The 24,758-nt window shown below is 36.2% G+C and overlaps 1 protein-coding gene across 1 annotated transcript; it reads right to left on the bottom strand.

Moving 5' to 3' along the window:
- Positions 1-785: 785 nt before the first annotated feature.
- slc45a2 (solute carrier family 45 member 2) lies at positions 786-22,582 on the bottom strand. Its single transcript, XM_015381436.1, has 7 exons — positions 22,111-22,582; positions 18,606-18,782; positions 7,325-7,749; positions 5,667-5,810; positions 2,412-2,535; positions 1,628-1,833; positions 786-1,080 (listed from the first exon to the last, which is right to left on the bottom strand). Exons 1-7 carry the CDS (start codon positions 22,580-22,582, stop codon positions 859-861), a joined length of 1,770 nt encoding a protein of 589 aa, XP_015236922.1. The 3' UTR covers positions 786-858.
- Positions 22,583-24,758: the final 2,176 nt, after the last annotated feature.

Here is a 24,758-nt window from a genome sequence, read left to right as displayed (position 1 = left end):
CCTGCGGAAGACTGGCGACCTGTTCAAGGTGAACCCCACCTCGCTCGTAGACAGCTGAAGAAAGTCACAAGCGATTAATAGATAGCCCTCTTTAGTTACCTCTGTTTTTTTTTTACTATTTAGTAGATAATTAAATACCCAATCTTTATATTTTTCACAGTTCTCTACCAAAAAGGCAACTAATTATAATGAGAAATAGCCATTTCTCTTCATCTCCCAAGGTTCTTAAGAGCTACAGTAAAAGCAAAGAGGTTAAAAGTTCAGCTGTTTGTCCTGGAAGAATATAAAACATGTGGCATGCAGGCAATTCGGTGTTATGCAGTGTCAGAATGCAAAATAGTACCTTTACTGTAATGGTGTTGGTTCTACTTTTAAGAATCACATACTTTCTTGAAGCATGCCCCCTTATATGATAGTTGCACCCTAATTGCTTATGTGTAAAATGGAGGGAATAGAGAGGGAATGATATGATGGTGACAGCAAGTGAAAGGAACTCTTTGTATTTTGCAAAACAATGTTTTCAAGGCTGGCTCCTTTAGTGGACTATACCATTTAGATCAAGTTAGCTCAGTGTATGAATTCAGACTAAAGGCAGCATGTCGAGCTTTCAGCTTCATTGTACATGGCATTAAAGAGAACAGACACATCAGTAAGAAACATTGACTCTTCACACATTTGCCAGCACAGTAAAAATGAAAAAGATGAACAAGAGATCTAACTATTTATGTTGATTTCATTCATCATGTTGGGAAACAATCAAATATAATATATTATTCATTGAAGAAACAGACTAACGATATAAGAAAGAGGCTTTACTTTTTATTTATTAAAACAGCACCATTAATATTTAAAGCAGTATTATTCCACATATCTGATAAAGAGAGCAATAAAGATGCAGCCTATTAAAGACATAGCTGAGGCTGACAGGACAACCACAATTACACTTCCTGCTGCGTTGACCAAACCTCCGAGCCCCGCTCCCACAATGATCTGAGCCAGCTGGACCATACAGGTGAGTGCAGCGCAGTCCATGCCGGTGCCTCTGGGACTTTTATTGCTCCCTAGAAGCTTTTGTTGTTCCTGGAAGAACAGCAGGGAGAAATTTTCTGATTAGTGGGTAGAAGGTAGATAAAAATATAACTTTCTTTGTTTGGTATTAATCATAATCATGTACTGTTTTGGGTATTACAAAGTTTTCATTAAAGGTTAAAACATAATTATGTGTATATTCTACTGAAGTCAAGAGTTCATTTGTTAATGGTCATAAATATTCCTACTTTTGTAAGAAGCTAGTTTAAATGTTATAAATAAATTTGTCCTTGTTACCAGAGCTCAATTAGAAGACATTAGCTGATAAGTGGTTTACCCTGTCTTTAACTTATACACCTTTATGCACACAAAAAATAACAAAACAAGCAAAAAGAAACATTTATTGTAATTAAAGTTCTTTCTTTATATAAATCTCTCTGTAAATGAAGCTTACAAACTAGGAAGGAATAAAACACCAGAGGACGTACTGGAAATCCTGCACTATTAAAAAAAATTCTGTGGTTGAAGCAGAAAAGTTTGTGTCTTCTAATTTAAAATATCCCTGCTGATAAGACGTCAACTAGAAACAGCCCCATACCTCCTCTTCTCGCTGGTATTCTGCTATCAGGTTGAATGGGATTGTGTAGAGCGTGCTGGACATGACGCCGAACACACTGCAGAGGATGAGCGTGGCAACGACATCCGGAAAGAGGCCAATTAGGCTGGTTCCCATGCCGAACACAAAGTACCCCATGAAATACAACCCTTTTAGGCCGATGTATGGAAGCAGGAAACGTTGCACGTCTGAAAAACACCCAACCACACGTGTCACAAATAGGTACTTTTAATAAGTAAACAGCTCAGGCACATGAGGTTTGTTGTTTCAGAGGAAATGGTGGATTATGTGAAAAATCATTTTACTGCACAGAAATGCATTCAGTATCTATGCATTGTGAAATAAGGGTGCCTAAGACTCTTTATTCTGTCCATAAAAACAACCAATTTTCATTGTTACATGGCAATAGCATCATTATATGGTTCTACCAGATTTCAGATCAAGGACATTATCTCCCCTTCCTTTTGTAGTTGTTATTTTACATGGATACTTCCTTCCTCACACCTACTTTTTGATTCTAGTACACATAGTTCTCAGCTTGCCTCTGGGAAAGCATCAATGGTGCAGAGCCTGTTAATGAGAGGCTTCAACCTGCAAACCCCTTCTAAAGTACAGGAAAAGTCTGATTGCCCTCTACTATCTGTTCCAGTGCATGACCTCGTCTGTCTCTCATGTGTCTGGATGGTAATAGATGGTGATTTCATTAATTATGGTTCAGAAAAAAAAAACAGACTTTGGCACAAAGACACCCAGCGCATCCACTTACATGAATAAAGAGCAGAAGACACCGCATTAATACACAGTCCCCAGCAGCCAATTTCTACACCTCTCTCGTAGGTGGCATACGCTGTAGAGTTGTGTTCTGCATAAGGATTTCCTTTATAAACAATCTGAAAAAAAGGAATGGAATAATCTGTTTAGAATAATTGTCTAGATGCTCTCTGAGGAGAGAACTACTATCAATAAATAGCCTAATTTAAACCATTTTCCTTCTGCGATATGTTTGAGATGACTGCTTAATGTTATGTAAAATGGGTTACATATATATAAAAAAAAGCTGAAATGTTGGAACTGTAACTACTGTATACATTCATATGTTTACATCACTTTTTTTCATCACAATGTTTTTATCACTGCTGCTTACCTACAGTACACTTTAAAAAAGGAAATTGTCTAGAGAGCTGTATTTAACGAAATTTATTTGTTGACACTTATGTGAACAAAATGACAAAATAAAATATGTTTGCGAATTGCTAATATCAGCTGCAACAAAGTCTGCCACTCTGGGTCCCTTAACCCCACGCTGCTCCCTGGGTGCTGCACAATTGCAGCCCACTGCTCCCCAAGGGGTTGGGTCAAATGCAGAGCTGAATTTCTCCAGTGTGAGATTCATAAAGTTAAATTATTATTATTATTATTATTATATAATTATTATAAGAAAAATGTAAATTAATAAAAAAAATTTAAGCAAGTCATGCTTATGCAAAAAATGAGATCCAAATTGGCCACAGAGCTCAGTGAACCTTACTCAGGAAAAAGCCCATCATTTCCCAACCTATTCTATCCGATGTTAGACATGCATCACATGAAATGGATCCATAAAATAGAAGTGGACACAGAGCATTTATTGTTCATATCATACGACATAATGCAACCAATCTATCCAACCAACACTACTTACTCTAAAATACAAGTGTGAGCTATGGAGGTAAGTCTGTGTACTCAGAGGAAACTACCTTAGAATACACTTTTGAAAACAAAATAGAACGGTGCAAACTGACATCTAAATTAAACACCTTGAGCCTATAGAACAATAATTACACTACATTTTTAAATCTTTTTTTTCCTCCACTGTCTGAAGTTTATTACAATAGATTATCCACACATCACTACATTTCTAAATTTCTAAAGTCTTGAGTCAGTGGGGGTTAAATTAGAAACAGCAGCCATTTAGTATTACAATGGCTGTAAATAAGCTGTGCTCAAATGCACACACTTAATTTTGGACATCCTATGTATTTATTTATTTTCTTACTTTTTGTGACTTTATCTGCTGAATTAAACAAAGAATTAAACTGTCTACCTTTTGTTCGCAGTAAAAGCAGGCTCTGCGAGAGGCTGTCAGAATAAATATAACAGTCTGGCTCTCCAGTGTCTTTTGTAATTTCAGTTGTTGCAGAGGACAGTTTGGAAAGGAATCAGGTGGCGGAGATCATTCATTATCTAATCAATCTGTCTAATGATGCGTCAACTAGTTGCTCAGTGTTTTTGCAACTTTTTAACAAGCTGTTCTCTGACTATAGTTGTGGAGTGTTGGCTTCTCCCAAAATTAATCCTATTTAGAATGAGCTCTACAAACTAAATGGGGTATGAGATCATTAACATGACCCTTTAATCCACTGAAATCTGTGAGATTATTAACCCTATTTAAGATTTGCTGTGCCTCCTTTACTCTTTTGTCTTAAAAAAAACAAACAAGAAACAATTTTGAAACAATTTTGAATATAAAAGCTATTAAAAAGTGTATCATTGCAATTTGACATAAACTGTTGTTTGACATATTTAACACAGCAAGGTACCTGTCATTGCATATATCTAAACAACTTAAAGGAACAACATATAAAGTTTTTAAACGTCCCGTTGATTAAGTAGTAGAGAGGGTTGTTTATTATTGCCAGCTGCTTGGTTGTTTATGAATTTAACAGTAGTTGAAATAAAGGGGCAGTAATAAGATGGTCCCACTAATGAAGGTTTTGCTGATGAAGTCCATTTTTTATGCTCTTAAGTAGTTTAGCAGGCTGTGTGCAGACAGACCGCGGAACAAAACTAGATAAGCATGACAAGAAGGGAGAAGAATTGCAGTTATAAATATCTGCAGAGAAGTGCATTGATTTGGAAAAACACACTGTTCAGTTTAGTGATGCATGAAATAGGTTCAATTACTTATTATATTGAATATTAAATGTGTAAGAAAAGTTGACAACTGAGCGCATGATATCGCTTTAAATGTTTTGGCTAGAGAAAAACATATCAAATACAACATTTTATTTTCCCTCTACTGTAAAGGTTAACTTTAAAACTATTTCAATAGCATCTGTGTATAAGTTTTTATGTCTTATCTCCACTTGTTTTGTCACACTCACTAATTTTTCTTATGTTGAACAATACAGGAATTTGTATTTATTTAATTTTTGAAACAGAAATAAATTCCAAATTTTGGTGGTAATCAGTCTTTGAAATTCCATTTGTATATATAGATATAGGAAGATTTTTGGTAAATATTCTAATAAAATAATAATTGTACTTTATTGATATTACATTGGAGAAATTTACCTCTGCATTCAACCCTTCTCCTTGGCGAGCAGTGGGCTGCCATTGTGCGGCACCCGGGGAGCAGTGCGGAGTTAAGGGTCTTGCTTAGGGAGCCAGAGTGGCAGTCTGTGGGAGTGGGGTTTGACCTGAGCACCTCAGGATTCTAAGCTCTATGCCCTAACCACTACGCCGCCACTCCCCAAACACAAAATATAAAAGCTATAAAAAAGAGTAACATTGTAATTTGACATAAACTGTTTTTTGGCATATTTAACACAGTGATGTATCTATGATTGAATATATCTACACAACTTAAAGAAGCAAAATCTAAAGCTCTTAAACATCTGTTTTATTAAGTAGTAGAGGGGGTTGCTTATCATTGTCAGCTGTTTGGTTATTAATGAATTTAGCAGCTTTTAAAATAAAGGGGCAGCAATGAGATGTTTTGCTGAAGAAGTCCATTTATTTATGCTCTTAATTAGTTTAGCAGCCTGTGTGCAGACAGATCATTATACCCTAATTATTGATAATAATAATAATAAAAAAAAAAGTAAAATGCATTTGGAATAACATTAACCAAAAATGTCCATGCTATGAACACTTTTTTGCTAACTGCCACACTTTTCCTGGACTTTCTTCATAAAGCGGTTTTGATTTTCTTTCTCCAAAATAGCTGCCTTAAAAAGTACAGATATTGACTCAAACTAACCTGTCCCATGAAATCAGTAAAGAAGAGCATGTTGCAGAGAAAGGCTGCCCATCCCAGCAGGTGACTGATGCATAGACAACGATAGTGGCTTGGCATGTTGATGAAAGCTTTCATCAGGGACCTGAAAGTCATCTTCTTCTGCTCCTGCACAAACAATGATCCAAGATCAATACTAACCTCTTCCAAGTCTCTCAGCCACAACTGACTCCTTCTGGCAAGTTTTCAAGAAACAGAATAGTGTGTGTTTTTTAGAATCAATGACAAGAACCAATATATAAAGGTTAGAGGGGTGAGATGTGTGGTCACTGGAAATGTTCTGCAACATCCTGTTATTTCAGGGCAGTTTGTTGCCTTTTAGTGCATTAGCTTGGATCAAAAACAGCTATAAAAAATATGAGATTTTTAAAGTGAAGTTTTTTTCTTTATCACATAAATCATAACAATCTAATGTTAAGATGTTTGTCAAAAACAATTAACGTTAATATATATATAGGATTGATGTTCTTAGTAAAATCATTGGCAGCAAACTGCATGTTTAAATCCAATAAGTAAAAAAACACAAAGAGATCTGGCAGACCATGTTCAAATTTCACCTGTTAAGGAATAACTAATGGATCATTATCTATATCTAAAAATAATACGTCGGGAGTGATTTGATGAATTTAGTGTTAATTAGTAAAAAAATCAAAACTATATATTTCGTCATGACTGAGTCACTGAGTCCGGGAATGGCAATTTTTGCCCAAATATAGTAACACCTCACTCCTGACATATTCCTCCAGTAATGTCACAGTGCGGCAAGCCTAGTTCCATTCTCTCGGCTTTACAAGCAAAATCAATTGGAATTACTAGATATATCTGCAATCAAAAACAATTATTTAAGATTATGAAAGGACTTCACCATTGACATTCACGAGAGCTATAGTTAAACTGACAGTGCCCACATGCATGGCAGTTGGATGTTGTGATACGTCGGCTTTTCCTCTCCACTGTCGCTACAAGCATGCTTGGTGTGAGGGATTGTATTTGAGTCAATGCAATCAACTGGTTTTCTTTAGATAGAAAACTTTGAATCAATTTGACTGTATGATCTGGTTGAACTGTAAAGTGCCTTGAGATGACTTGTGTTGTGAATTGGCGCTATATAAATAAACTGAATTGAATTGAATTGAAAATTTAAAAAACATTTGTTATTTCAAGTTTCTGATTCATGATGCAGCACAGATATTAATCTGTAACTCTCTGATTCGCATAGTGCACTGGTTGTCACCATCATGGATAATAGTGCGTTGTGACAAACACCAGATACAGCATTGGGACTTGCTCAACAGCCAATACCGCACCATGAAGTTACAAACCAGTAGATGGCAGTAGTGCCCTTTGAATTATTCTTAATTAAAAACACTTATCATTTATTGAAAAGTATGTAAATATATCATACTTAAAGTGCTTTCAGAAGTTTCTATTCTGAATGTGACCAGACATTTCCTTTAAAGCAAAACCCAGAACATACCAGTAATTATTTAAATCTTAGATGTTATCGACACACATCAAACACTTTTGTGGGACTCAGTTTTCTTAGCATATAAAATAAAATGGACTATCTTAAAAAAGTAAAACTCAGTTGTGACCTTAGCTGGAACCAAGAAATCGCCTACCTTGTTTGGCTGCTTGGCGCTTGATGTCACAGAGTTAGCTTCTCCCAGAGCTGAGAAGGATCTCGGCCTTTCGCCCAGAGCTGAATAAGATCTCGGCCTTTCGCCCAAAGTTGAAAAGGATCTTGGCCTGAGGTCTGAGGCAGATATTTGTACAGCAGGAGAGGTTGGCTCTTTACCAAGGGCTCCGTAACCATTGCTATGGGAGCCCAGTAAACGGAGAGCACTGGGAGACGAGGAATCAGACACTGAAGGCTCCTTGGAAAGAGGTGTCTCTGGAATGCTAAACAGGTGCACGGTGAGGAAAAAGCCCCAGGTGATTGCAGAGAAGAAGAAGATGACTTGGTACTCGGAGCCCAACAGACGACCTAAGGCTGAGTGGCCCCAGTCCATAGCTCCAACCAAATAACCACACGCTCCACCCAGTCCTGAATACAGACAGATGGAGATAAGAAAAAGAAATGCTCTGCATGAGATGTGAGTTAGCTAAAAATAAAATCTCCAGCAGCACTAATACACACAAAAGAAACTCCTTCATGCAAATGATCACTAGTTATAGTCATGTCAGTTGGAGTGGCAGCAATTTTTGGCGCCAAGCAGAGAGACGTGTACTCACCACGGCACACACAGGTCAAAAGCAAGGTTAAGTGCACCATTAACCTGGAGGAACATTTTAATGCTTGTGTTTTATTCTGATGCCTTCCAGCTGGCTTTATCTCATGCCTCTCACAAACCGTTAATCTAAATGTGGGATTTATATAACACTTTAGCTGCACCTCTACTGATTTCATTGCTTTTATCACTAGTTTGTTATGGGGAGCATGTTGTACTCTCCATTACTGCAGGCCTCATTTAAACTGTTTCACTACTTAATGATCATTGTATATTATAAAGGGTTTGTATCTGTATGTCTCTTTTTAGTGCATTAGCGCAAATGATGTCAAATGAATGATTCTTTATAATTCATAGTGTGCAGCTTCTTAAAGTGTATTCTTAAAATAAGTTATAGTACGCATTCTTTCAGAGGAGTTTCAACACTGGTAATTTGTATTCCTGTTGGGCAACATCTTCAGTATTAAACAAGTAAGCATCTAAAGATCTTTCATCCAGGAACTTGTTTGCAATTCTCAGATTAACAACTTAAAGAAAAAGTGGCACATGACCTGAGTTCTTCTAAACAGGTTTTCTTTACTGTCAAGTCTTTCTAGGTAGAGAAGGCAGTGAAGCTTTGTCATTCCCAACTTGAGCAGGACAGTTATATTTCAAAACCTTTTTTTTCTTAAACTGATGTTTTTCTTTCAGGCTACTGTGAAAAAATGCAGTGTATACATTTTTGTATTCCAGTCAAAAGAACTGTAGTGGTTTATGTGCGTCAGTAGGAGGTAGGCCTGGGCAAAAATAATCGATCCAATGAATTAATTCTTTGTTGCAGGTGATTTTAAAAAATGTAAATCGTTGTTTTTGTTTTTATAACGCCGCATTTTTGGCTCCCCTGTGTTTCTGTAGATGCATTATTACTCTGGGGGTTGGGGGGTGAATCATAAATCGAAGGAAAAAAAAACCTTTAGGCCATATCATCCAGCCCTAGAAGGAGGTGCAATGAAACATTTTCTTAGAATAAAAAAAAAAGCATATGCTGACCATTTCAAGAAAACAATGGCAGTCCTTTTTTTCTTAAACTGTTTACCTAATTCCTGAAACATGCATTTTAACTCTGAAGAGTAAAGACAAAAGGAGGCACTGCTTTTGTTGATTCTAATAAAAAAAAAATCACATCTGATGTGTAATAGGTATTTTGTGCTATTGTTTTTTTTTCTTTATTCTATTTTTTTGTCTATACCACAAATAGGCTAAATACAATCTGCACTCTAGAAAATGTTTTCCAAAGTCTTATTGCTAAACTGCTCTCTGATGTTGAACTCTAAGCTGTGGATTAATTTAACAATTTACTAATATGGACCCTTATTTCCTTCACAAATGTTATTTTACCCTTGACTTACTTTTTTCTTAACACTACATACATAAACCCTTTTTTAAAATTGTATATATGAAAACCATTTTGTTTCAGAGATTGATTTCATAAACTACTTATACATAATCATAAAATGATAAAATCTCACATATTTCAACCCATTTCCCAGTATCGTAGATCTGATCATTATCTTGGCTATTTTTTTCTGTAATGGGACAGGTTCAAAGGAAACTAAAATACATATCCAACAGATATTATTTACTGTCATAAATCCACATTTCTCTATCATAGAAAATTGCTTTAAATCACCAGCTGTCACAGTGGGTACAATTTCACATATGTTAGGAACAATATGCCCCTTTGTGGAAGACTGCCACTTCTTACTGGAGATGAAAAAAAAATACAGAGAAAACTAAGTATGAAATTTTCTTTATTTTTTGTGAATTTGCATAGCCATCATGCCATTTGACTTCTAACTGCTCCAGGGCATGAGATTAGACAGAGCTGAGGAAACTCCAGTAATACTTCAATTAGAAAACTTCTGAGTTGTAAGTTCTTGGAATAGAAAAAGTTTTTCCATGTGTAAAATCAGCAGAAAGGGCAGATGAAGCTAGAACAACTTGCTGCAGTTTTGCTAATGAATGCACAGTTTTTCAATCAAAGCCTGGTGTCTCTTCACAGGCTCCAAGGCATTTGAAAAAACCATCATTATAGAAAGAAACTAATACCACCAAAGGGGAAAATGGCAAAGCTGCAAAATGACCTGGTATCTAATACATACAGGGTCTCAAAGCATCAGCTGTCCTTAAGCTTCATTGGCAATCAAAACATTTGGAGAGAAAGAAGTGCAGATTATGGTTAATTCTCTTAATAGAATATAGAATTAGAGGAAACGGTAATGAAAACAAAATAACATTTTTGTGTGGTTGCACTCAGTTTAATTTAAGATAGCATACAGTTGGATCATATAACCCCTTTCAACATTTTGCACTTTGGTCATTTTCCTTCTTTTCTTTTCTTTTCTTTTCTTTCCTTTTTTTTTTTTTTTGCCTGAAATGGAACAAATTGTATCCATGAGGAGGTTGTTTTGTACTTTTAGAAAGTACATTTATAGCAACTAATTTTCTATATTCTGCTCAGCCTTTTACTCTCATGACTCTCATGACTCAGATGAATATTATCTACCAGCAAAAGGTTATTTTCCTTTTCTGCAGACATATTTTACAAGTTTACTTTAAAAAAAGAACGTTGCTCAGAACACAAGCAAATGGAAATAGTTGAATAAACCAATATTTTACTGCTAGGTTATATAATACGTGACATTTAAGCCTTTTAGAGCCATTTTTGTAACAAAACATTTACTTTAACCTAAAATAAACTAGCATCATGCTGGTGTACATGAGCTCTCTGATTATATAATAAAGGAATTTTTGATTTTTGTCATTTTGACAACAGATTAGTGTGTTTGTGGGTTTTTTCCCTTTTTTTTTTTTTATTCATTTATTGACAAACTAGTTTTGAGAAATTTTTATCAGAAAAAAAGGCAGATTTGTTTACTGCCAGTGTTGCAGCTGCTGGAATATAGCTACAAAAACAGACATTTGAGTTTAAAGAAAAAAAAAAAAACCTCAAGAAACCTTTTTTTTTTTTTAGACGTCATCTAATTGTAATTAACAAGAATAAATACAGAGACTGCTATGAAAAAAACACATATGGTATGTATTTTCTTAAATGTCACATCTGTCGCTACTTCAACACTTTCATTATTTACTCTTCCTTCAGCCTTTCCTGTAGAGATGAAGTTAAATAAAGGTCTGACAGCTAATTTAATGGGCATTTCAGGAGAAAAATGTTGAACTTTTATGGGTTGAACGGCAAGTCTTGATCGTGGTAATTAGCTGTTGCACTGTAAAGTCAACACCTTTTGTTGTTTTCTTAATGCATGTTGGTTTGCAGAGAGAAAATGCAGTTTTCTGAGGCGAAGCTGGAAAAAAAGACTTTTCACTTGATCACATACGTGCATCACTCAGACTGGATCACATACAAAAGTTTACGCTGATCAGATGTCTGAGTTATTAAGTGCAGTTCCTTCTTTAGCCAGTTCAGGGAAGATGAAGCCATTTTTCTACATTTAAATAACTGGCAGCTTCAAAATCAACCACTTAGGATTAACACTTTAGTTGCTTCTGCTTGACAGTACGACTGATCTCCTCCCAATTTTATGATCTCCCTCAATTTTCTGTATCATCAATACAAATTTCAATAGTTTCACTTTCAGGTGTAACTGTGAGCTTTTTTTCCCCCTTAATCACCCCACCATAGAGTATATTGGAAAAGGTAGAAAAAGCAGCATAAAAAAAGGAAAAATTTAATACTGTCCAGAGGAAACTTAATAAACAACTATCAAAAAGCAATCCCAAGACTAAATGAAACTATGATTGAGTTCTGATTTGCAATAAAACAGAAATAAGGATAAGAAATAAGTTAAATAACATTCTGGAGAATTCATGCGAGGGATCTTTTTACAGGTAATGTCCATTGTATAATTTCTTTTTAAAGCTTTTCCCATAGCCAGAGTGCGGTACAGAAATCTGGGTCATTCAGTAAAACATGATTTATAATGCAACAGATGCGAACAAGAAAAGATATAAAAATATTTAAATATTCAGTCTATGAATGAGAAATTTCTTTCTGGGATAAATCATTAAAAAGCAACTAGATAAAGTGAAAAATTGTAAAATTCCAAAAAATGCCTGAGCAATTATAGTCAGAGTGGGTCACCACCAGGACTTGGACCAAAGCTATTGCTCAGTTCTTCAGCAAGGTAGGATTATAGAGGTGAACACTGTGGAAAAGAAGGTAAATAAACCCTCGCTCATTCTATTTTTATCTTAAAATATGACAGTTTAATTACATAATGTGTTCTTGATCTGTCAAGTGAGTTTCTCAAGCGTATAAATTACTTTTTTGTTTAGAGCAAATGTGTTACATCGATTTAACACAGAAAAACATTTTAACTTTTTAATATGTGTTCTATCAAGCTTGTAAATTAAATCACCAGACTTGGATTAAGAAGACCATATTAATGAGATCTGCTGCATTACCCTGCACACATGTTCTGATATTTTACTAAATGTAAGCAGAGAGGAAGCTTCTTTTTGTTGCCCACTTCAGGAGCTTGCTCCTGTTTAATTAGACGCACCTGTTTGCAATTACAGCCCCCCTCCTCTGTGTGTATTTAGCTGATGTGTTCCACTCCTTCCCTGTCAGCTCATATCATCCTCTGACACCTTCCCTTTTTATGGTCCGCTTCATATTTTCCTCTGCCTCATTTATTTTTTCTTGTTAGAGTTGAACCGTATGTGTCAAAGAAGTATTTGAAAACTGATTTGCTGCACTACAGATATTTTTTGTCACACTTAAATGTCTCAGATGATCAAACTGGATTTGGAAAAGATAACCTCAGTAAAGACAAAAAGTAATTTCAAAGATAGTTTTGTTTATTTAGCGAAGAAGGCTATCCAAATCCAAATTACCCTGGCCTAAAGATATTATAGATGTGAAGAGATGAGTAAACCTGTGTTCAACTATAAATCGACTATGATTATCTACATTCCTTTGGTTCAATGTCACCAGTCAAACATATAAGAACTTAAACAGAACCTGTTGGATGAGGTCAAATTGGGTCAAATTTCTCTAAAAGCAGCTCATAACACCTTTTCTAAGTGATGCAATCATCAATGCTATCCTTTCACATCAGTTAGTCTGAAAACTGTATCCCACAATAATTTCTAAGGCATCTCCGAGAAATGTTATTCTCCTTGCTATCTTTCTGACTAAAAGTAACTTGTAAATGTTGAACTATTCATCAGATTATAAGGCTGAGTTTGGCATTCTCATCCTCAATGCTACTTGTCCATATGGGTCAATGTGTCATGAAATGAGGAGCATTTTCACCAGCTGGACATGCCTTCCAACAAGCCAAGCCAAAGCATGAGGAAACAACCTCTGACCTTGGAGACCATAATTGGATGCTGGCTATGGAAGGGCTGAACAGAGGCAGTTTCAAGCAGGCGGCGGTATATGCTGAAAGGGAATAGGGGAGCTGTGTTTTGTATGTTTAAAAAAGGCCTAGGTCAAACCGACTGCCTGAATGAAATTGGCAATGCATAAAACTCCCCCCAATATCATTCCTACTCTTGAAAGATTTAAATTCAAAGAAAAATTTTAATTCTGCCAACATGTGTTTCTTTTCCTGAGTGGAATTATAAGCAATATTTCCCAAATTAATTATGATGGTTAAAGATTTGACCTTCTAACTTAAAATATTTAGAGCTTATTATCAAATTGTTTAAACATCAAAAACATTCCAATGCTGGTCAACACTTATATAATAATAATAATATATAAAGTCAACATAGATTTTTTTGTTGTTGTTTTCTAAGAAGATTATACATGTTTGTTATGACAGTATTAAAGGTAGGCCAAACATAATATATATAATACTAATAATACCAATTAATAATAAGAAAATCATGTAAGGATATAATTTAACAATTTTTGGTAAATTCTCATTTAGTAAATTAATTACAGTGATATTTGGTTAATTAGAAATAAAAATTTCAATTTAAAAATCAATTCTCTACGTGGAAAATGTTATCTAAATTAATTACAAACAGTGAAGTTTTAAAGTCTTTATTTCTGTAAATGATACTGATTTACTTAAAATACATCTAATGAAAAAACCAAATCATTATATTAGATCAGAAACATTTTCAATCCAGAAATGTTGGCTAAATATGTTCAAAACCTGTTTAAGAGTTTTGTTTTGTAAAAACTTTTTGGGTTTAAAAACCAACCTCGTTTAAGCAAGTTAGAAGTTTATAAGCATTCATCCAAAATATGGCTATGTTGAAAACTCTAAAAAGTGAAGCATTTTTTCTCAAGCAAAGATGATAACCATGAAGGAAAATTTATTTTAAGTAGCTATATTTAACTTCACACTTACTGTGTCTTGCGAATGTATTCGGTCCACCTTGCACTTTTCTACCTTTTGACACATTTCAGGCTTTAAACATAAAGATATAAAATAATAATTTTAGGAATCCAGTTTGTGTGGGTTGTGTTTTTGGTTTTCTTCTCTCCCCCCACCACCAGGTGGTACCCTGTCCTTGTTGGTCCTCCTGCACACCTGCGGCTGGTTGGCTCATCACTGAGCAGTATTTGAGCGGCGGACTGTCACTACCTCGACCCCAGAGTGTTTGCCAGTTTGGGGTACTCTAGCCAAGCTGAGTTTAGCTGAGTCTAACTGAGTCTTTGTTTCGCTGAGTTCTAACGTTGTTTTTGTCTTTTGTCTTTCGGCAGTAGGTCATCCTGCATACTGGATTTTTTGGCCTTCTCCCCCATGGAAGGATTTGTTTTAACTTCACACTGAGCAGGGGATTTATCTCCACAGGTCCCGTTCAAGTACTCCTGGAAATCTAAGCGGCAGTCTGCTCAATTGCTCCTCAGGAACCAACCTAACCAAAACCTGTCTGCCCTCCAACAAGCCCCTCTTTCTCTGGAAAAACCCACACTGACTGGATTCTGGGAAGAAAACTTTCTCCGCATAATTTGAGTCCCGTTTATCTCTGTTTTGCAAGACGTTGTTCAAAGTTCCCATGGACCCTGAACTAACCTCTGTGAACCTCCCTTCTTACTTCCAGTTCCGGTTCACCAGCTCTCTGAGTTCACCTGAATCCTACCCATCTTGGACATCTAATAAACCTGTTAAACTTTTACTCTGGTGAGTGGTTTCCTGCATGTGGGTCAGATCCCTTAAAAACATCATGACAAGTAATTTGTGTGCAGAATCAACAACAAGTTGGAAACAATCATGAGGTGGAACAAAATTGATTGGATATTTTAAACTTTATAACCAATAAAATGAAGAATTGCGTGTGGGAAATGATTCAGCCCTCAGCAGTTAATACCTTATAGCGCAACTTTTTGCTGCGATTACGGCTGCAAGTTGCTTGGGGTCTCTATCAGTTTTGCACATTGAGAGACTGAATTTTTTTTTTCCCATTCTTACTTGCAAAACTACTGGAGCTCAGAGAGGTTGGATGGAGAGCATTTATGAAAAGCAGTTTTCATGTCTTTCCACAGATTCCCGATTGGATTCAGGTCTGGACTTTGCCTTGGCCATTCTAACATCCTGATATATTCATTTATGAACTATTCCATTGTGGATTTTGCTTTATGTTTTGGATCATCGTCTTGTTGAAGATAAATCTCTGTCCCAGTCTCAGGTCTTTTGCAGACTTCCCATCAATGTGAACAATCTTCAATGTCCCTGCTGAAGAAAAGCAAGCCCAAACCATGATGCTGCCACCACCACTTTTGACAGTGGAGACGGCGTGTTCAGGGTGATGAGCTTTGCTGCTTTTACACCAAACATAACATTTTGCATTTTTGCCAAAAAGTTCGATTTTGGTTTCATCTGACCAGAGCACCTTCATCCATATGTTTGTGTGGCGCTAACATCGTGGTGTTTACAAATCATAATCCGTTGACGTTCCTGTCTTCCCTGAAATGTCCAAATCAGCTTTTGATTCGCTGGTCATTGTTCCTGCAGTCCTACAATCTGGATATTCATTACATTAAAGGAAAAGACAACATCATAGCTGATGCGTTATCTAGCGCTCCACTTTTTTAGCATGTGGTGTTTTTTTGTGCTTGTTTTGTCCCTGTTTCTTTTCTATGTGCCTTTAAGAAGCTTCTGAGTAAACCAGTTGCTGGCCTAGAGAACGAGCAGAGGAAGAAATCTGTACATTAAACGAATTCGAATACATTGTGGGTAAGAGAAATACGTTAAGGGTGGCCGGGTTTACTACACGGTTGGTGAATTTGGAGCAGGGTTCCATATAGAACCTGCTTTTTTTTATGGGCGGGGGTGTGACAGCCCTGCTGTGCTGTCGGGTGAGCATATGTGTTAACTGCCTAAATTAACACTATCAATTAAGGTCCTCTAGGTGGGAGGCGCTTCCATTATGCGGCCACCTGGTTGATACTTAAGGAGCGCCGTTCCATTTAGAGCATGTGTGTTCCCTGCTTGAGAGGCGCGTCTCCTGGTTGAAGCAAGCACGCCGCAGACAGCAGTCCAGTTCGGACCAGGTTGGGGTCCCGACTTCCTGGTGTGGAGGGACCAGGCGTGATCGCCCCATCCAAGCTGCCGTCTGATGCCTACATTTAGTTCATTCTTTTGATTCTGCTAAATAAATGCCTTTTATAGGCTTAAAGTACTGCCTGTTTCCATGTCCCCCCAGTTTTTGTTGCGACCACTCAAGCCGGGTCGTAACAGTTTGTGTCTCAAGAATGAAGGGGCCGATTCATTTTGCGCGCCGCACTCTTCAGTTTTTTTTTTTATTTGTTAAAAAAACAAATGTCCAAAAACTTTCGTTCCATGTCATGATTGTGTCCCACTTCTTCTTGATTCTTCACAAAGAATTACAATTCTTATCTTAATGTTTAAAACCTGAAATTTGACAAAAGGTCAAAAAGTTCAAGGGGGCTGAATACTTTTGCAAGGCACTTTATATATTTATGATACCACTCTAAAAAAAAACAAAAAAAAAAAAACAAACATGTTATTTAAATGTGTCTTAAATTCTTGATTCTTGATGAATTGATGAATTGATTCTAGGGTGTTTTTCCAAAACAAATTGATTATTTCTACATATTTTCTATTTCAGTTCCACTTCAAGCATTACAACAAAACTTTACAGACATTTTTCATGCTTATTCCCAACGCAATGTGTTTTATTGAGTATCTTAAAATAACTACATTTTGTGATAATTTCTCACTGCTGTAATGATGGAAACTAATTACTGTTTAACCCATCCCAGTATTGTGTCTCATTCGAAGCGACTGTGTCTGGAGCTTTTGGTAACACCCAGCTTGTGCCAGTAATCATTTATCTGCTTTGATTAATGTGGTCTTTAGAACCCCAGCTCTAAAGATAATTAAAAGATGTCTGCCCACTTCTGCACAAGGGCAACAATAGAAGTGTGACACTCCTGAATATGGAAATAAAATCAAACTAAACATAAAAAAATCATCATTTTGCCCTTTCTTCCTCAAATCTTACATTCCAGCAGTGGCAACGCAGGGTCTCGAGAGTCATGTGCTTGGCCTGTGTTCCTCCCAGCTTATACCCATGACTCTAGCACATGACGAGCTCAGGGCCAGATTACTGCCTGACTCGCATGCTCACACCAGCCGGTGCCTGCTGGCAGCTGAACGCTTCACTGACGCTCACACCAAACACATCATTTTACCCCCTGGCATTTAGAGCATGGCTATTTTCTTGATCATGTTTTATTTTTTCTTTTTTTTTCTTTTTTTTTTAGGTTTCTTTTGGGATGTTTTGGTGCTTCCCAGATTTAGTGTGAAAACAGAAACAAGTCCAGGTTCTACAATGTATGCGAGAATGAATTATCCCACTTTAAGATTTGTGATCTCATCCAAATATTTATCTCTTATTTCAACCAAACTGCACTCTATTGTTCAATAGGTTATACAAAAACTTAACCCAAATCATATAAGGATACTTCTTACTGTTTGTTTAAACAATTCAAATTATATTAGTTTTTATAGTATTATGCTTTTACTTAATTCTTAACAAGTTTATTTTACTTTATGTAATTAATAATTAAATTGTTCCGAAGTGGAAGCAAAAAAAGAAAAAAAAATCCTAAAAGATATATGGCCAGTAAATATAGGCAATCTACTTTGGCAGCGCAAAATAAAATTTGAATTTTCGCTTTAAAAGTCAAAGATAGCAAATTCACAGACATTATTTCCTTAAAAAAGCTGTTATATTGTCCTTCAACACAAAATGTACTTTACTCGATGTCAATTTAATCGCTTTAGCCATTTGCTTTCCATGAAATCAGCTGGACAGCTCACCCACAGTTTGACTTGCCATTTTATGTGTTTACATGTTAGCTCCATTTGTTGGAAAAAAAAAAATCTTATAAATATTCATCAGTCACTTCTGCTCCACCTACTCAGTCACAGCACAGATCCAAAGCAAATTCTCCTGAATCGCTGCCATGAATGCTCAAACGGCTCAATTCACCACCGGAGTTGCATGAGTAATGCAGGAGGCTAAAATAACCCAAGAAGGTATCACAGAACACACTTCCATAACAGTGAAGGTAAAAAAGCAGATGCCACAACTTATCTTGTTGGATAATATGTAGGTAACATTGAAATCTCCAAAGTAGTGAGTGACAAAGTAAAGCTCTGTGTGTCTACATGAGGCATACCTGTAAACAGAGCATGATAGTGCAGACCCCTCTCCTTGTCAGAATGAGAGCATACGTCAAACAGGTAGGCCTTGATGGGCCCGTCGATGAAATCTGCAGCAAAGTCAAACAACACCACCCCGAACATCACCACGACGATGGCCCAAATGCTCCTTAATGACCTGTTGCTGACCAGTGCTGAAAGAAACACAGGAAGCAGCTCATCACTCAAAATTGAACAGTTTACTAAGTTGTTTAATGTTTGGTTATCTTTTTCACACAAAAAACTTATATCAACAAAGTTCTAAGAGTTAGGGATTGGCATTTTTCTTTGTATTTATTGTGAAGACAAAAAAATGACAATATTAAGCATCAAAATCTATATCATAGCCTTTATAATACTTATTAAGGTTTTATATATAATAAAAATAATGTAAGCATCCATAAAAACCATATTTAAAGAATATAAAACACCTTCAGAAGCAAAATATAAAATATCACACACCCTTAGAGGAAAAGTTGAATATTAAACTTAAAGAAGAAAAATGGATGGCTTTTATAGAAGATATAAATTAGAAAATATGTAAATGAGATGCAGTTGGGATCTGTCGATGCATGCAGTCTGAGTCTATAAAGAGAAATATTAGACTATAATATAATAGACTAAACTATAACTAATAATAAACAAATACCAATATGGGCAGAAAGATAAATACACAATACTGCCCATTTACTACAATACATTTTCAGAAAAAAATATCGACTAAAAGAAAAGATGGACACTCAGTGGCTGCTAGTCTGTAGTATTTGATTGCAGCAGGTCCCAATGAATCCCCATAACAGTGTGTAAAACTAGGACAGAATGACAACACAAACAGCCCTAGTAGCCGTGTAACAAGCATTATCTGCTTCTTTTAGAACATGTACAACTGTGTCTAAAGCAATTTCCCCTGTTGTTGTGACTGCAGCACCTTCTGTTGTTCTCTGGTTAAACAGCTTTTGATAACATGTGTAAGGACTGGCTATAGTGTTTAATCTCAGCCAAGTTTAATGTTTTCATCCTTGAACTCTCAGGTTTCCTCAGCACTGCTTATGACAAAGCAAACTCCGATGGCTTTTCACCTCTGAGACGCCTCGTTAAAAATGTTTGTCCAAATGTCTGAGTAAATGCAGCACGCATTTGCGTTCTTGCATGTTTGTTGTGAAAAACTTTTTGGGAATCACCAAAGGGTGCATAACGGTTGATGGCTAAATGTTTTATATAAGCAACCACAGAGAACATTTTACATATACATTTTTTTTAAGTATATTTGGAACCATTTTGCAATAAAATGACTGATACAGACAAGATCCAACTACTTGTAAGCGCCATGAGAATACATCCACTGGTGAACCTTGAGCTGATAATTATGCTAAAGTTAGAATCTGCTGTTACAGTTAGATTAAAGAACATTTTCATTGTTGTTTTCTTTGTTTTTTTTTTTTATTTAATTAAATCTAGGCTACATTTCATTATCTACTTTTAAAAATATCTGAACTAAATACAATGACCTGAGTATATCTAAACATAGGTTTTAAGATGTATGACACCTTCATTCTCTTTGTGAAAACATTTATGCTTATGAGAAGTTGGGAAAAACATACCACATATTTTATGAACATATCTGGACTGGGAATTAATTCTGCACAAGATTTGGGAAATCTTTGGGCAAATTTCACAAAAAACAAGCAATAGGGAAACCTAATTTTTTTACATAACTTCCTAAAAAGAACCAGCTAACAACTGGCCTATTATTCTTACAGAAATCTGTATCTGAGGTATAGTTACCAACCTCAAACTTTTTGTAATTTTAGCAAAGAGGGAACTCAGAGTGCTCAGTTAATTTGCCTGTCTTTGCTTTACACTCCCCATTAACTTCTTAATCCCTTAAAGTCACCTGTAAACCCAACCCAAGGCCTTAAAGAACAAGATGTGTTTAAATAAAAAGGAAAACTGGGTTTTTAAGATTACTCTGCGCAGATACAATTAAGAGAACAACATTGTGACTGAAAGGAATTTTGACCATGTTGTGAACTAAATCAATACAACACTCTAAGAGTGTCTGAAAGGCAACAAAAAAGACATTTCTTTTTTAGAAAACAGATCAAAACAAATCTGAATTCCCAACCTTTTAATCAAAAATACTTTTTAGTGAAAAAAATAAAGCTCATTAGTGTAAACAAATAAAGACTCAAGTTTCAAATGGTTCTCCAGTCTTTAAATAAATGGAAGAAGTAAGATTAAAACCCGAAAATAACAAACCAGCAAACCACATTTCAAATGTTTTTTTGTTTTTTTTCTCCCGCAACAGTAAGAACAAAACACACAGAAGTAAAACATGATGGTAGGCAATTAGAGAGGCATTTACTATAAGCCTGAGTGAAATGCTGGTTTAATTAGTTTATCCAAACAACATCAGTAATGGTTCATATCAGGAACTGGATAATTTATGGAAATTAATTAACAATGATATTTCATCACTCAGTTTATATGACTATAAAAGTTTTTCAAATCTACTCTATTCTATATTTGTATAACTCAATTATACATTTATGCTTGGGGATAATTAAAACATGTATTGGGATTTTCAGAATATTTTGAATATTTCACCCCCTGGCCCTGTCACACATTTGTAGTTGTTGTTTTACACCCAACTGTTTAAAGGTACAAAATTGAGCCTTTTGCCTACTCAAAATTAGAATCTCTTTTTTTGGGGAGGTTATAAATCTTGAAAAAAAAGAAATTTAAACTTATTTATATTTATCACTACCATTACTTTAAAAAATCTAGTAGAACTAAACTGAGGAGAGATGTCTTAGATAGATAGGTATACAATGGCTTGCTTATGTATATAAGGTCAAAACAAGAAGGGTAGACAAATGTGGGTTTATAACATGAGGATTGAAAAAGGTGAAGTGATAAATTGACTCTGACCCCTTGTTTTTAACCACTGAGGTGATTTTTCTCTGGTACTGAATCAATGTTTGAGCTGTAGAGGTAAACCCTCAATGATCTTGTAAAAAGCAGGAAAGAAGAGCTGTCAGACTCGGCAACTTGAGAAACTTTCTCAGAAAAAAAGCTCAAGTGGGCTGTCTTAAAATAAATAAAATCAATTTCTTTTTAAAGGAAAAGTGAGGTCACCAGTTCTATGAAACTGAACTGGAGCCTGACTGATTCTAATCAAAACAAAGTCTCTCTATCTCTATTTAAATTAGATGACATTCTCTCTACTCTGTCTGATAATACATCTGATTCAGGGGACATCAGCTCAGGTCAGCTTACGGTGGTAAAACATCCACCTTCAATCACAACTTTAAAACAGGAGTGTATGTTTTTTTGTTTTGTTTTTTGTTTAGACTTAAGCTAAAAAATCTCAGAGCAGGAAAGATAGGAGTTGGACTGGTTAAAAAACTTTCAGCTATGATTAACAGCAGATGTCTGTACTCAGGAGACAAATCAAATCCACCATACATCCCCATCCCTCACCTGAAATGAAAGCATCTCCATTCAGGAACATGCTCATCCCTATCAGCATCATGATGCCAAGGACCAGGATGTAGGGCCTCCGCCGTCCCCAGGGCGAGCGACAGTAGTCGCTGGCCGAGCCGATAATGGGTTGCAGCAGAAACCCAAGGATGGGGCTGATCAACCACACGAGGCTGTACAAACTGCGAGGTAGACCCACACTCAGCAGCACCGGTGTCACAAAAGCTGCTTCAACAGCGTAGCAGAACTCCCGACCAAACATCACCAGGCTGTGGAGGATAAGACGACCCAGAGAGCGTCTGGGCGGCTCCACAACTCCAAATACATCACTGTCGCCACTGTTTATGTAGTCTTCTTTGGAACAGGGGTAGTCCGTCGTAGACTCTTGCAAAGACGTGGTAATATGTTTACCCGGTTCTGAGAGCATGCAGGGCTGGGGCCTTGCAGACTGGTCCTCTGATAACAAGGTCATGCTGAAGAGTAGTTACACAAAAAACAGATATAGAAAAATAGTTTAAAAGGATGAAAGAGCTTAGTTTCTCTCTGTCAGCGAAGCCGGTGAATGAAGAAAGTAGAATTCCAGATCTTTGTTGTAGTGCTTGGATAATCCTCTGCTCTATTGCATAGCTGAGCAATAAGTCCAAGATCCAGTCAGCATGACTTAACAAGTGGAAGGCTGTTTGGTGGACTAAGTGCAGAAAAGAGGGCCTCAGAGAAGAAGGAGGGGAGAATGAAGTGGGTGTTCTTGTGCATTACAGCATCTCTCTTCCCCATTTTCAGTTTAATAGTAGTAAATTCAACAGTCATGTGAGTGTGTGTGTTTGAGTGTGCAAAAAATACTGGCTCTAGAAGTGAATGGCCTTAATTTGACTGCAACTCTAAGAAACCACAAATTTGTTATGGACACGTTTCACTCTAAGCTCTGTTTATTTTCTTGTTTAACTTTGACTGAAAAGATTAAAATGGGTCAACATTTTTACAAATGAAGCCCAAAACACCAGAAATCCCCAAATAGAAATATAGCAATTTCCTGCATGGACCAGTCCACCAAAGAACAGCATAAACCTGGAATAGCAACAGCAAAATGCTTCTAATGACAAAATATAAAAAATAGGGATATATTTGCAACCTGAATGAACATTACCACTATGTAGTGGCACTAAGTTTGGACTGGGTTCAGCCTCCAGGAAAAAAAGTGCTTTTTAAAACTGACGCTCTCCATCCATCCTTCTTTTTTCTTCTGCTTTAACCGGGGCCAGGTCGCGGAGGCAGCAGTCTAAGCAGAGATTCCCAGACTTCCTGATCCATACACAACTCCTCCAGCTGCTCTAGGGGGACCCCGAGGGGACGCCAGGCCAGCTTGGACACATAGTCCCTCAAGCTTGTCCTGGGCCTTCCACAAGGCCTCCTCCCGTAGGACATGCCTGGAACACCTCCGGACGAAGGCGACCAGGAGGCATCTGAAACAGATGATCAACCACTGCAGCTGGCTCCTTTTGACGTGGAGGAGCAACGACTCTACTCCGAGCTCCTCACCCAATCTCGAAGGGTGTGCCCAGCCATCCTGCAAAGGAAACTCATTGTAACCAGCATTGTGGTACAAATTACGTACTTTAATTATTTGTTATTTAAACATCAATGCAATGCAAAAAATGCTGTATTACCAAATATGTGTAAAATTCTTGATTTTGTCAAAATCTCTACATTTAAATAAATGAAAAATAATATAAATATGTTTTGAGATTTAATTATCAATTTGAAAACATTTAGGGTTTTATCAAAAACTAATGTTTTGGCTTTAAACACTTGAATTTACAATTTCTTTTTAAAAGAATTTGTGTAAAAGCAATGATTACAACAAATGATGAGTATTTTACTGTACATAAATGATACTATAAAAATATATGACCTGTGCTAAGGAGGGACTGATCATACTACCGTAATAAAAGCTCTACTAAAAATGAAAAAAACATGTTTAATCAGGGAATTTTGCATAGAAATTAAAGGACTGTAAAGGGGTGAAACGAAATAGAGTTTCATTACTAATAACAGTTGTCAGAAATATTAAAAATACAATTACATTTAGTATGCGTGTTACGATGACATAAAAATATCGCATTGGTAATAAATAATCAATGGCTAATGAATAATGGCTTTAAACTTATCTGTTTTTTCCCAACTTACAGGGTCAGTTAGCTGTGCTGAGGTGTCAGTGAACTTCTGAAAACAGTAGGAAAAGATAATTTAACAGACTGCCACTGTTACAGTGGAATCATGTAGACAAAAGCATAATCATTTGTGGCAAAATATTAAGATTTAAACACAACTCAGGAGTAAGATACAAATAAAGTACACGAGAACACAGAGGATAATATATTAGCAAAAAGCAAATACATAAATTGCTAAATAAATGTATAAGACATTAAACATATGGTCGGATCTTTTGATTTTATGTAGGTAAAAGCTTTGGTGCAGAGTTTATTGAGGGACTGTTGGGATGTTCCAGCACAGAGTGCATTACAGTAAACTAATCTACTAGAAATAAATGCATTAATCAGTTTTTCCAAATCAGGTTGTGACTGAGGGGATTTGATTTTTGATATGATTCTCAGGTGAGGAAGTGCAGACAGTGACGTATTATGGATGTG

This window comes from Cyprinodon variegatus, unplaced genomic scaffold (assembly GCF_000732505.1).
Source record: "Cyprinodon variegatus isolate N-32 unplaced genomic scaffold, C_variegatus-1.0 Scaffold234, whole genome shotgun sequence".
In the NCBI taxonomy this organism is placed as follows: Eukaryota; Metazoa; Chordata; class Actinopteri; order Cyprinodontiformes; family Cyprinodontidae; genus Cyprinodon; species Cyprinodon variegatus.
This window is presented reverse-complemented; position numbering and strand designations above follow the sequence as displayed.